This window comes from Aotus nancymaae, unplaced genomic scaffold, assembly GCF_030222135.1.
Source record: "Aotus nancymaae isolate 86718 unplaced genomic scaffold, 86718_ANA_hifiasm-v0.15.2.pri h1tg000088l, whole genome shotgun sequence".
Taxonomy (NCBI): Eukaryota; Metazoa; Chordata; class Mammalia; order Primates; family Aotidae; genus Aotus; species Aotus nancymaae.
Window position 1 is genome coordinate 10,966,657 of NW_026988503.1, and position 14,123 is coordinate 10,980,779.

General features: G+C 32.6%; 1 protein-coding gene across 1 annotated transcript in view; it reads right to left on the minus strand.

Annotated features, from left to right (window-relative positions):
* DACH1 (dachshund family transcription factor 1) overlaps nt 1-14,123 on the minus strand; it is a 419,816-nt gene that overhangs the window by 28,715 nt on the left and 376,978 nt on the right. The window contains exons 8-10 of the mRNA XM_012442858.2: nt 13,769-13,916; nt 10,609-10,752; nt 10,043-10,111 (exon numbers count right to left, since the gene is read on the minus strand). Coding sequence (XP_012298281.2) covers nt 10,043-10,111; nt 10,609-10,752; nt 13,769-13,916 — 361 coding nt within the window. The remainder of the gene's footprint in view (nt 1-10,042; nt 10,112-10,608; nt 10,753-13,768; nt 13,917-14,123) is intronic.

The window sequence follows — 14,123 nt, forward strand, 5'->3', positions numbered from 1 at the left end:
GGGAAACTGGAAGGGAATGTGAGCTCATTCTTGGACAAGGTTCAACTACTGGAAAAGCAATTAATTTGTTTTGGCTGTGCTAATATAGGGGAATTAGAAAGTGTGACACAAGACAAATAGAAATAATTAGTTCTCCAAAATGATGTTCTCATTAATATGGTTCGAACAGTAGAAATAAAAAAACATTATTGTGGCATGTCTGCATTCTGTCCCTAACCATGGGAGGTGGAATAATGCACCATAAGCATTTTTATATTTATAATCTAAATGACAATTTTTTTTAAAAGAGGAATTTATATCAGACTGCATATGCCTAGAATGTCTAAATATATACATGCTGTCAAAATTAATAACACACTTTCCATAACCATGTATTCGTATATCAATTTTTTATTTTGTTCATACAAATCCTTATTGTAACAGACTTAAAAATGGGGGTTCTTTTTCTGTTACTTAAATATTTTCAGATCACTCTTATGAATCTTGAAGTATGACAACATTCTCAGAAAAAATTTTTTTTATTATACTTATGCTCCATTTTAAAGAAGCCACTGTGTTTCTTAAGGTTTCTCTAAGATGGCCAGGATACCCTTACTGTGGAGGATGAATACAAAAGGAGGAAGCAGACTTTGTGAATATGAACCATAAGAGTTAGCTGTTATCTGTAATACTAAATGGTAACCTTCCTCAGCTTTGGTAGTCATTATATATATTTTTTATTGTGATGATCTTTGATGAACAAGTTAATGGGACAACTTGTTCCAACTGAACCATCATTTTTCCCCTTGATAATAAAGGTTAAAAAAACCTCAAAGCAAAAACTTATAAATACATTTTTCATAAATCTGAAGATAATACTATACTGTATAAAAACTCTTAAAAATTGATGTATTGACCATAATGAAAAAGCAACGTCCTAGTTATTTGGAATTCATAGTAGTAAAAAGCATCATCAGTACAAATATATATATGAAATTTAAATGCAGCTGATTTTTCTGCCTCTTCTCTGATACTTCTCTCACCTCATGCTAATTGCTGTTACATATAATATAGTACCATAAAAAGATATAAGTGGACATATATTATCATTGATATTTCTTGAGCTTTTTAATGTTCTTTAAAAGCAGATGTTAAAATTAAATTTTCTTTATTACAAAGGTGATCTTAATTCATTCTTCCTTAAATTTCTAAATTCCCCAAGTTTATTTTGCATCTTTATATCTGTGTGGTCACAGATGTGTCACAACTTTTAAATTAGGATCACCTGTGAATCTCACTGATACACTATTCAACCACTCCTCCATGCCACTAATTATGATGTTAAATCAAAATGGATCTAGCACTGATCTTTAGAGTCCCCTGCTAATATTTTTCCCAATTCCATAGATCACTATTTTTAACTATTGGTCTTCCAGACACTATTTAAGCTTAACCACAAACATGTTTATGAACAAACCAATTTAATTCATTTTTTCAACTGTATTTATGCTAACAAGACATTTATATTTTCTGTTAATAACGCTGTTTCAATACTTAATGGCAATTTAGTCGTGCGATGTCTACTTCTCCTCTCTAAACTTCCACTTTCAATCCATCATCCTTGATATTCCCAGATTAAAGTAATTTATCTCCTGAACTCACATAATGCCAACCCCTATTACATTATTTTTACTAGAAAAAAATGATGCCAAGCAGGGTGAGGTGGCTCACACTTGTAATCTTACCACTTTGGGAGACTGAGGCAGGTGGACTGCCTGAGCTCAGGAGTTCAAGACTAGCCTAGGCAACATGGCAAAAACCCATCTCTACAAAAAATACAAAAATTAGCTGGTCCCAGATACTCAGGAGGCTGAGGTGGGAGGATTGCTGGAACCTGGGAAGTTGAGGCTGCAGTGAACTGTGATTGCACCACTGCACTCCAGCCTGGGTGACAAGGTACAATCTGTCTCAAATAAATGAATAAATAAATAAATAAATAAATAAAACAAATATATTGCAAACTAAGCTTAATCATTATGCCTAAATTTTCTCTGCCTGATTGAAATAACATCATAAAACCCCATTAAATGTCACAACACAGACACATAATGATAACGCTTTCTTTTTCATAAGAAGCAGTTTAGAAAACTAACTCTATGAAAATAATATATTTAAATAATTTTATATAGTAAATAATTATAATGTTACATTTTATTACTAATTTGAGCAGCTTCATAATTAACAATGTCCACAATGTCTATATCACATATAGTTTTATTTACATAAGAAGCAATTTCTCGCAAAAAAACTGCAAGAGGTCTTTAATATTTGGAGTTAAAGCATATCTACTTAGAGTAAAAAATAATATTACTTTTTAAAATATATTTTTAAAAGAATAAAATATTTACACTGAAATGAAAAAAACAATCTAAAATTTTATAAAATATTAAAATGCATGGGTATCTCTAAAATTTTCTATTTAATATTAATAAGTGATGTCTAGTTAAATGAGTAGTTAACAATGACCTATAATAACTATAGAACAATAGTCTGTTTATTAGTTACTGCCTACAATCAATATCACCTTTTGTTCAATTTAATCAGTGCCATCTTAAATTGATTAGCTGTATTGAAATGCTGCCAAACACCAGAAACCAGTGCCAAGGGAATCGAAGCAAATTTACTGTTTGGTTTTGTTCGTAGTAACATAATTCTAATATTTATATTTTAAGATTGAGAAAAATGGTTTAAGGTAATGCCCATGGTTATTTCTAAGTGACTAAACAATAGTCAATATGCAGTGCAGGCAGCCCCCAAAACAGTTTTTAGTCCTGATTTGTTTGTTTGTTTTGTTTCTAAGAAACCACTCCTTCTCCACCACGTCCCCCTTTTTAATCTAAATAAAGACACTTTTAAATATGGAAAACGTGTTTAGGTAACTTTAAAAATTTCTTGGACATCTCTACAAACACTTTACTATGGGACTAATTCAACATTGTATCATAAATACAGGCCAATTTCCCAAAAAAGGAAAAGTAAATTATATATTAAGAGTAATAATAGCTTCAGTGTTTACTAATTGCTGGACCTGTAGTAAATATGTTAACTTGTAATAATAAAAATTAATATTAACATCTAAAATTTAACTGTGTACAAGCTATTGCCCAGCACGTGTTAAGTGCTTTACATGGATTATTTTATTTAATCTTCACAATGACACTTTAAGGTTAAGCTATTGCTGAAGGGGTGGGGGAAACAATGGGGCAGAGATTTCAGTCTAGACCTGTCTTTTAGCATTTCTTAACTATTAGCTTCCATAGAGGTGCCTAAGAAACCCCCACTCCCACACTCATCTTAAAAGTCATAATAGAAATTGAAATTTGCATAAAACAATTATATGACAATCAAACTTGAACTATACTTTCATAAAGATCTTAAAAGTGGTAAGTATAAGTAAGATACAATTTAGTACTGTTAAAGTATGAAAGTCTTGGGATACCATTTAGCAATTTCTATTCAAATGCATACTTCAGGAGAAACAAAGGGGGTCTCCATGTGTCATATATTAAATCAAAATTGGATTTGTCGCTAGCATTGTAAATTTATCATAAATTCATTACATGCTAAGTTGTAGATAAATTTTTTCTCTAAATATGATTACTTTCTTAATTTTTTTCACTGTCGTTTGATTTTCCTTGCTTAGAGTAGGGTTTCCCCCAGTGTGACTGGAGGTGTCTATAAACATAATATAGGCACAATGGCTGATAAAAAGTAAAAAGCAGGAAAGGAAACATTTTTTCAGTTGTATTTAATTCATTGACAGTACACTATTTTGGTCTTTTTAAGTCATTAATAGGCAATATGCTAACTATCCAAAATGAGTGACGTGGCTGTGAGTTGTTATCTTATAAGAGAAACACGTAAGCCTGGGTAAAAAGACACAGTGGAAGCAAGGAGGACTTTGAAGTCATAAATCTTGATTCAAATGCCAGAAACCCAGAACCCCATTAACTAGTAGTGTGACTGTGAGAAAGTTAATTAGCCATTCTGATCTTAGGTGATCTCACCTTTAAATTAGAATACACAGGAAAGGCTCAAATAAATTTCAGTACCCAATCCACCTAACTATTTTAGTAAGTAAATATTTCCACTTATTATTAATATATCTGTCTAACTGAAAGAAAATGTATTACTAGGAAATTCTTTGAGTGACAGTATATTTAATTTATTTAAAAAAAGCTTGATCAGAGATACAAATTCCCATCCTAAGAATGACATGAAATATGATTCTTTGGAGCTATAGGTTAACAAAACAAATAATAATGATATATTATAAAAGAGTAAAAAGGGAATAATTTAGCAATCCTAACCTAAAAGCAATCAGGAAGAACATAAGATGACGTGGAAAGCAACTGGACTTACAGTCCCAGCTCCAATAAACTCTTAGTGTGACTTTTAACAAGTCATCCACCTTCACTAAGCCTCCTCTTCTGCACAACAAAGAGATTTAATTTATCTTAAAGTCATTTCCCAATGTTAAAGCAGTAACATAAAAGTACGCTTGGCATATCATCAATGTTGAATAAATATTTGTTCAAAAAATGAATAATTTTAAAATTCAGCATGTATCTTCAAATATCTAGCAAACAGAAAGAAGATATTTTTACATTAAAAAAAAGATTTTTAATGTGAAGACAAGTCTTTTAAGTCTTTCTATTGGAAGAATATTTAGCTTTCTATGATCTCAGATCAGTCAAAAAAGAATAAAAACCAAACAGTTTTGATTATGGTCATTGGATGTAAATAAAAGAGTTGCACTTTCAAGTGAAGTCAAGATTTTGCAAGCACAACTTGCAGATATTCTAAGATGTCAGAGGAACCATGGTCCACATCTCCATTGGTTTAACCATTTTTTTTCTTGGTTTAAAAAAACAGGTTTTTACTTAAAAAGTGAAAGCAAAAAACTACCAGTTTGAAATAAACTTTTTGTTACTGTGGTAAGTTAAATGTCAATTTAAAACGGAAAATTGGATGTAAGTGTTCACAGAATCCAAATCTTAGGTCAAATGTGAAAAGAAGAAAAAGTTTAGAAATGCAAACGAAGAATAAACACATCCTGTTAATTCAGCTATTGGATATAAACGTTAATTATGGGTTTCTTTTTTGTTTTTTTAGATGGAGTCTCGTCTGTTGCCCAGTCTAGAGTGTAATGGCGCTATTTCTGCCTGCCTCAGTCTCCCGAGTAGCTGGGATCACAGGCGCCCACCACCATGCCCAGCTAATTTTTCGTATTTTGAGTAGAAATAGGGTTTCATCATGTTGGCCAGGCTGGTCTTGAACTCCTGACCTCGTGATCTGCCCGCCTCAGCTTCCCAAAGTTCTGGGATTACAGGCATGAGTCACCACGCCCTGCCTAATTCTGTGTTTCTTAGGTCATTCTTTATTTCCTTCCATATGTCTCTCCAACCAAAGTCTGAGAAATGTCAGAACATTAAGGATCTTCATATCCACAAGATCTAACATAGGTCCTAATTCATCAATGGCTGATTCATTCCTTCAGGGAATACACAGCAGGCACCACTACACGCCAAACACTCTCAGACAATAGGAACATGTTAGTGAACAAAACAGGCATGATTTATGCTCAGTCCCCGCTACCATGGAGAGAAGAAGAAGGCATTGAACAAGGAACTGCATGTACAGCATGTTCCTATGGAGAAATGGAAGGTGTAGTAACAACCTCTATGTGGCAGAAATAGTCCCAGGGAGCAGGGAGTTGCCACAGTGGGAGAGTGAGGGCTCTGGGAAGCGTTCCTTGAGAAAATATCTTCCAAGCTGGGACTTAAGGGGTGGTTAAGTAAAGGCAAGGAAGAAGAAAAAATGTCTCCAGTAGGTGGGGAAAGACGTGAAACAACAACAAAAACTTCCATTATAATGGGAGCACAGAAATTGAAAGGAAAGAGTCGCGACTGAGCATAGAGGATGAGAGAATAAGGGACGGAAACGTCATGCTCCATTCTTCCCTCATTACGTATTAAGGACAATATTGGATTGGATGGATGAGGGTACCACAGGGAAGAAACAATGGAGACAGGTTTGAAGAAAGGGGAGAGGATACTTCTGGCTTTCTGCACTGAACTTTGAGGTCTCTGTGAGATGACCAAGTAAAAAGTTGTATATTATTATCTGGGGCCAGACGCAGTGGCTCACGCCTGTAATCCCAGCACTTTGGGAGGCCAAAGTGGGCGGATCACGAGGTCAGGAATTTGAGACCAGTCTGGCTAACATGGTGAAACCCCGCCTTTACTAAAAATACAAAAATTAGCTGGGCGTGGTGGCGCGTGCCTGTAATTCCAGCTACTTGGGAGGCTGAGGCAGGGGAATCGCTTGAACCCCGGAGGCAGAAGGTGCAGTGAGCCAAGATCGCGTCATTGCATTCCAGCCTGGGTGACAGAGTGAGAGCGGTCAAAAAAAAAAAAAAAAGAAAGAAAAGAAAAGAAAACGTTGGATATTATCTGGAACTCTTTTTAAAAAAAAAAAAAAAAAAAAAAAAGATGGGGTTTCTCCGTGATGGCCAGGCTGGTCTTGAACTCCTGACCTCAGGTGATCCACCCACCTCGGCCTCCCAAAGTGCTAGGATTACAGGCGTGAGCCACCGCGCCCAGCCTCAATCTGGAACTCTTAAGAGATAGCTGAGTGGATTGGAAAAATGTGTAAATTTTCTAAATATGTTAAGTTAAAGAAACTATGTAAGTAGATGCTGTTGCCTAAGGAGAGAGAATAAAATAAGACTGATGACTTAGCTGAAGAAAGGCATCCTGTTACAGATATGGCTACATAAATGTGCATTATGTGCATTTATATGTGTAGGGCCAAAGGGGTTTTGAAGGATATTTACTGACTAGACCAAAACACTGCTCGATGATTGTTTATACGAACTGTGTCTACTTTATATATTCAAAGGATCTTAGAAAAATTGAGAATAAATTTTTCAAACTCCAAAATGAATCATAACACATAAAACTGTATGACATAAGGCATAAGAGAGTTAATGGCCATATATTTCAGTTCCTGAATTTTTTTTTTATTTTTGAACGTCTATTCTGTACTTACAGCATTTTTCCAATTCATGAATTCTTAGTTATTAGAAAATCAGCAATGAAGAATTTATCCTTGTGTACAATGAATTGATTTACCTAATTAAGAAAATGCAAGTAAATTATTTAGGTCTTCTTTCTTCAGAAATACTTTCTAAGCTACTTTCTTGATTCCTCTTGTCCACCTCTGTGGTTTCATAGAACTGATGATACAAAATACCAATGAGGCAAATTTTAGTCTACCAAAGACGTACGTATTTATGGGTAATTACGTAGCACTCAAGCAGTAAGTATTTAAGTTCCCAACTTCTAGGTGACTAACTCTTGGGCCAAGCGAGGCATTTATTTACTGCCAGAAATATTAAAAACACATGAAAAGCTTAAAAACCTGTGGGCTTATTTTGTCTTTCCCAATAAATTGAGTTTACTTTGGAATAGCAAATAATTTCAGTTATGGTTGGATTGAGAGCAAGAAAGAATACAAAGAATGTCGTAACACCTGGACCTGGGGACAGATGGAGAGAGAAAGCAATGAGTGCAAGAGGCTGTGTGTGTGTCATTCTTGAATTGTGAAGCAGCAGGTGCTCATGGCTCCCAAAATGCATGACACAGACCGTTTCACAAATTAGTAATGAGTTTGGGTTCTTTCTTCTTTGCCTTTCCCTTTCTTGTCCTTCGACAACATTAAACTAAATACAGTATTCTTTCTTTGATTTCTTTTGTTCACAGTTAATTGTATTCTGTTTGTTAGCTTCCAAATATATGAATTTTGTCTGAGGTTAGAGAAAAAAAAGTTCAAAGGGCTAATTAAGCTTATTGAATAGGGTGTTAGAATAGCAAATATGATCTCTTTGCTCTGTTATGTTAAAAGTCTTGAAATCATTTGACTGCTGGTAAAATACCTTTTAGCAATGAACAGCTAGAAACAGATTCATCGACAGTGTTTTTCTTAGTAAAATTTGGGAAAAGTCATATTATCTGATAAATATAATGAATTGTTAGTATGTTTTATTAAAAATAAACTGTACATTTTGACCCGTACAACAATGGACAGACTGAATGAATGGAGTGAGGATTTTCTATTATAATTAAAGGCAAAAATAATTCCATAGAATTTATATAAGGTTTTAAATTACTATGTATAGTTTTTGCACAAATGTTTTGTTTCCCTAATCATTAAGTCATTGGTGCATAGGTTTACTGTGTTCCTCCATTGGTATCATTATGGATACTAAAAGGAAGGCAATTTGTGATTAAAACTTTTCTTCAGAATAAGTCAATCAGAACAATAGAAACTGAAAGTTGTTAACATTTCAACCTCATATAGCAACACTTTACCTATATTAAAATATATATTTGAAAATATGTAAATTTGACAAATTCAAACAAAAACAACCATAGCCTTATTAACCAACATATTGTTATTCATAGCATCCATATTATATCAACCATACAAAAATGTTTAATCACTTCTTAATATTAACAATGAATCTCTCATTTATATGCAGGACTATATTGTCTCTAACTTTTTCTAGATTGAGTTCAGACCACATTGAGGATTCTGTGTATACCAGATGATTTATATATTATGCTTATCTATGGGCTCATGTGCTTTCTAAGACCATTTTGACATTACCTAATGCATGAATAGCCCCTGAATGTATACAATAGTGCTGATATTTGCATTTATTTTATTGGTGCTATTGTCCCTGATAAAGAGGAATGTCATTAACAGTAATTTTTAACATATGTTAAGTTTCATAAGATGCAAGAGGATTCTTTTCATTTTCATAACCATATATACACAAACACACACACACATATGATTGTGCTGAATTCCATTACTCTATAAAAATTAAGATCTTTTTTCCATATCTACAATAGCATTAATCTTGTATATCCAAGCTGTCTCATAATAACATATGATTCAAACCTCAGGATTTACAAATTAATTAGCATGGCCTCAGGTAAAATAAATATAGGCAAAAAAGATCCATTCTTTCCCCAAAAATGTCTCTTCAAGTTTGTGATTGTTACTTCTTGCCCATATGATACTTTACAAAAGTATATTTCCTTTATACTAAGCCAAGAAAGACACTTTTGGAGCTGATTAACACAATTAATGTCATATAGTATCCTAAAAATGATTAGGTTTAAAATGCAGAATAAAAGCAATTGGGAGGATTATGGCAGTTAATCATTTTAGGCATCCCTTTGAAGAATCAGCTTCATTTTAAATAGAAAACAAATGCTCTTGTTACTGTTTAGTATTCACGTCTTAGGTTGAATTTGTTTTCTAGAATAGATGTTTGACTATAAATGTGACCTTCTGGTTTTATTCTTTTCTAATAGTATAGTCTTGACAATATACTTATTTAGCTCTTCTGAGCATTTAATACAACTCCCTTTGGTATTCTATATATGATTTTACTCAGCAGATTTGTGTTATTAAAGTGCATATAATGGCATACAGAACATTTGGAATCCACATAGGAACTAAACAATCTTATTTATTGTTAACATTCAACCAGTCTATTTTGCAGGTACCTTGAAGTAACTGTCATAAAAATGAGTAGTTAGACATTTTTAAATTGTAAGAACTACCTATTTGATTAACCCATGATTTTATTTATGTAGCATAGAACTTATAAACCCTTCCTGCATTATACTGGGTTTCAAACATTCAATAAAACACATTTACTGTGTCCAAGATTAAATCATACATTGTTTAAAATTAATTATTCCTTTTAATTGCATTGTATAAACAGAGATGACCTGTTTAATTTAAAGAAAATCTATCAGCACAAAATGAATTCACTCATATAAACAAGCAAGACGAACTTGACCTTGTTTGAACTTGTTTTGATGTGGCCCAGATGGTAGGCTACATGCTTGAATAGCAGGCTAAAGCTGAGGAAAAACTCATATAGCAAGATCTAGATTTATAGCCTTCTGCAAATTCCTACCTTGTATTGTCCTTTCAGCATCTGTTCTGCCGCCACTGCGGTCAGCTTCTATCTCTGGGGTCAGAGAGTCTAAAAGCACAAAAAGGTAAGAGTGACACATATTTCATTTGATTCTTATTGTCCTTTAAAAATACAAAGAGCAACCTGTTACTTTAGTGCTGAATTAAAATTACATAAATCTTTGTCATCTTTTAAAGGTTGAACAGACACTATAACCATAAGAATTTTCAGAAGATTTGAACAGTAAGCAATGCAATATTGTTCATAAAAGAGGAAGGGGTGTCGGAAATTCTCAAATTAATATTTCATGCTGTTTCAGTAGAGAAAGATTTGGTTAAACAGAGAAGCAATGCCAAGTCCCAGATGCTGGAGTTCAGTAAAAAACAGTGGAAGCACCTATGAAATAAGGCATTTCCCCAACATGTTCTTCCCACCCTGCTTTCAGCTTCAAGTATAGCTGAATGAATCAAAAGATATAGAAACATACAAACCACAAACACACGTCTAAACTGTCCTTTAAGTATTAAAAATGGAAGTTAGTCATGCAATAATATATATCCTCTTACCATTTAAGACCCTGAGACTATCTGTTGAAGCTGCCTGTTTTAGCGTCTGTTCTGCTTGTTCACGCCGTTTCGTCTCAAACTCAAGTGCTTCCTGCAATTTTCTCTTTGCCTTCTTTTCCTTCTTTAGCCTCTTTTGAACTATGGCTAGAAAAGAGTGTATGCATATTAATATGATTTTTGAAATTTTTGTAATGCTGCTAATTTACAAATGGTCTATGTTTTTTATATTATTCATTTTGTTTTCCTGCTGGACAGAGTCTACCTACAAAAAGGAAGTTCAAAAAAATGCCACCTTTACCTAAAATAATTCCTAGTAAAATAGTAAGAAGGCTAATTTTCATTTTAGCCTAGAACTATTACATTACAAGAATGGCTTTAATTGTCATATGCAAAGATAAATTTAATAGGAAACTAATTTTAGTAAATGTTTGTATTCCTGATAAAGGAGGCTTGATTAAATGAATTTTGTGGCTTAGTTCTGTGTCCTCGAATCACAACAGTGCAGAGTTGTTTGGACAGTGCAAACCCTTATAAGCATGCCTCCCTCCTATCTCCTCATAGGACATCAATTTTGAGCATCAAATGGAACATTTCCCCTAAAAACGCTTTGGAAAGCAATGTTAAACCAACTCAGTTTTTAATAATTTCTTTCTTAAAATTTTAGAAAAACGCAATAAATATTTTTCGTACAAGAGGAACAAAATACTCTTAATTATTGTTAATGTATATAAGCAGAAATGTTTTTGTTCGGATGAAGTTATGATGATTTCCTGAGGCTATTTTTCTCATTGCAAATTTGCAGTGTTTTAATAGTTTTAAAAAAACTATTAAAAATTTACATATTTTAAGAAAATTATTAAACTTTCACTCTGTAGGAATGTGGGACAGTATGAAATCTCATTGCTAATAATAATGTGCTATTGATAGCAATCATGAGATATTTACATGTAAACAAGTAGATAATACAAAAAGTTGATTATGAAACATTTTTCTCCAACTGGACAATTTAAATATTTGTATATGATATATACTCAATAAATAATAATTAATGTTCTTTACAAAATGCATATCAACTACACTTTCAGGAAGATAATTGTTTTAACTTTTACTACATATATATATATATATATACATATGGCAACTACTCAGCATATGGGAATATGCATTTTTCTTTAAAATTATCTTTATTGATGATTGATAAACACTGTAGATATTAATGTGACAGACTCAGGATAAGAAAATGCTTCTCTTAGTCATGAAGACTAATCATTCATTATTTACTATTTGATTTCTTACTATAGATTAAAGAACAGCAACACTTTTAAAACAGAATGTTTAATCAAAATATTAAATAATAATGGCTCAAATAAGTATTTGTTTTAATTTCTAATTTCCACATAATCCGGTTTTTATTAGTAGTATTTTTAAGATGGCAGCTCATTTACATGTCAAGTTTATTGCCGCTGTACCATATCTTTTGAAAAACCTGCTTTATATTAATATGTACACTGGCTATCATGTTATATGAAAAGTAATTGAAACAGATTTTAAATAAATGTTAATTTCTCTTATTTAATGATATGCAAATCATGTGCTTACCTTAAAATTACCTGCCTACTGTTTCCCTTTCCAAAGATGATTATTTATAAGCCTCTTTGAAAAGAAACAGTAATTTCTGAAATATTTATTTGGATTGTACACTCTCGTGGCTCAAAAGGCTAACCTGTACCTTGCCCTTGACTGCCCACAGATTTTTCCTATGTGACTGAACTAAATGGGATCACCATGTTCTTTCTCTTCAGGGTAATACACTCCTTCAATAGACACATTCATAATACATAAGTATTGATAGTTATTGCCTTGAATTTACTGTTCATAATTAATTAAATGGGAACTTTATGGTGTGATCTGTGAATGTTTTGCCCTCTAGTGGTTTAAAGAAAGAAAACAGAATGTAAATCCTCCCAAAAGGTTTGAACCAGTAAAATTCTGAAGGTCCCTCCAGTAACCAAAGGGTTACTTTAGGAATCTTTGGGCCTGCCTAAAAATTAAGTGAGAACAAAATAAAAACATGGCTGTCTCATAGAAGATGGTTCCATGGATTAAGCTCTTTAACCAAACTTCTTTATTCACTTGGAATACAGCCATTATCAATGTTTGTCTTGTTTTGATTATTTTCATACCTGAATCCATGCAAAGCCACATTATTTAGAACTGTGCTAAACATCTGGGATGACAGCTTCCCAAATTGACCAAATTCCAAGAATTCACTAGCTGTTGCTTCATAATAGCTAATAAAACAACCTAGTAAATCCTGATAGTTTAAAAGCAAAACAGAAACAACGATTTTTAAATGATCATGTCAAACATATAAAAGAAAACAATGTGGAGCGTTTATATTGGATATATATTAAATGAGAGAAAAAAAGCCCTCACATTCACTTTTAGAATACTTAAAAGAATCATAGTAAAGCAATGAGGCAGTTGCTCATTCATAATCTTTAAATTCATATGTAAACATGTAAATATAGATGACCTTCAAAATTACCTATAGATGCACTGTACAGTGTGATAAAAGAAGCAATTCAAAGATCAACAATAATATTATTTTATCCAACAAGAATTTATATCAGTTTCTACTCTGTGTACCTGACCTTGTTGGATGAAAATGAGGCCTTCAGAAAGAAAATTATACAAACATTTGGTCATTAGTTCAGATATTCATCTGTTTTCAATTTCTGTTGATAAATATCTTAGTAAACCTGCTTCACTTGAATAATCAGTATTTTCTATTTTAGCTTTATGATTTTAACTCAAGTTTCTCAAAGGGCAATTGTGAATGAACATAAAATTTTTCTTCATGGCTATCATTAGAGTTTATTCTTATCTTAAAGAACATGAATTTGTTAAACTCAACAATCAATAAAAGTTATATGCTTAATGATATAATGGATGTATTTCAATTTCCAGAGGTAGGAACAGAAGGGAAAACATGTACTTTGGAGATTAATAAATACAATAAGCTTAGGATTCAAATACTGCTCTGAACTTTAGCTACAGTTAACAAAAATACTACAATTTCAGAATAAATCACCATGATAGTATTAATATGTTTAATAATTTTTGTAAATATTAAACTTATTTGGAAATGTGGAAATACCTCTATTCTTTTGTTCCATAGCCAACTGCTTCTCAAGTGTTTCTCTTAGTTCTCTTTCCCTTAAAAAATCCATCTTCAGCTCTGTTTTTTCCAGTTGGACCTGTTTCTCTTGAGCTCTGGCATTATCTATGGCAACTTTCAAGAGCCCCTGTACAAAGAAGATATTCGGAATGGTAACATTTTAATACAAAGAACATTTCATTCATTACTTAAAAGCATTTTAAAAGGGAAGAACCCAGTAATCAAATTATCTAATTCTTGTACATTCACTCTGCACTCAGTAGGACAAATACAATAACTAAAGCACAAAACTCCTAATCCTAATTAAACTATTTTAGGAAGACAAATATTTATG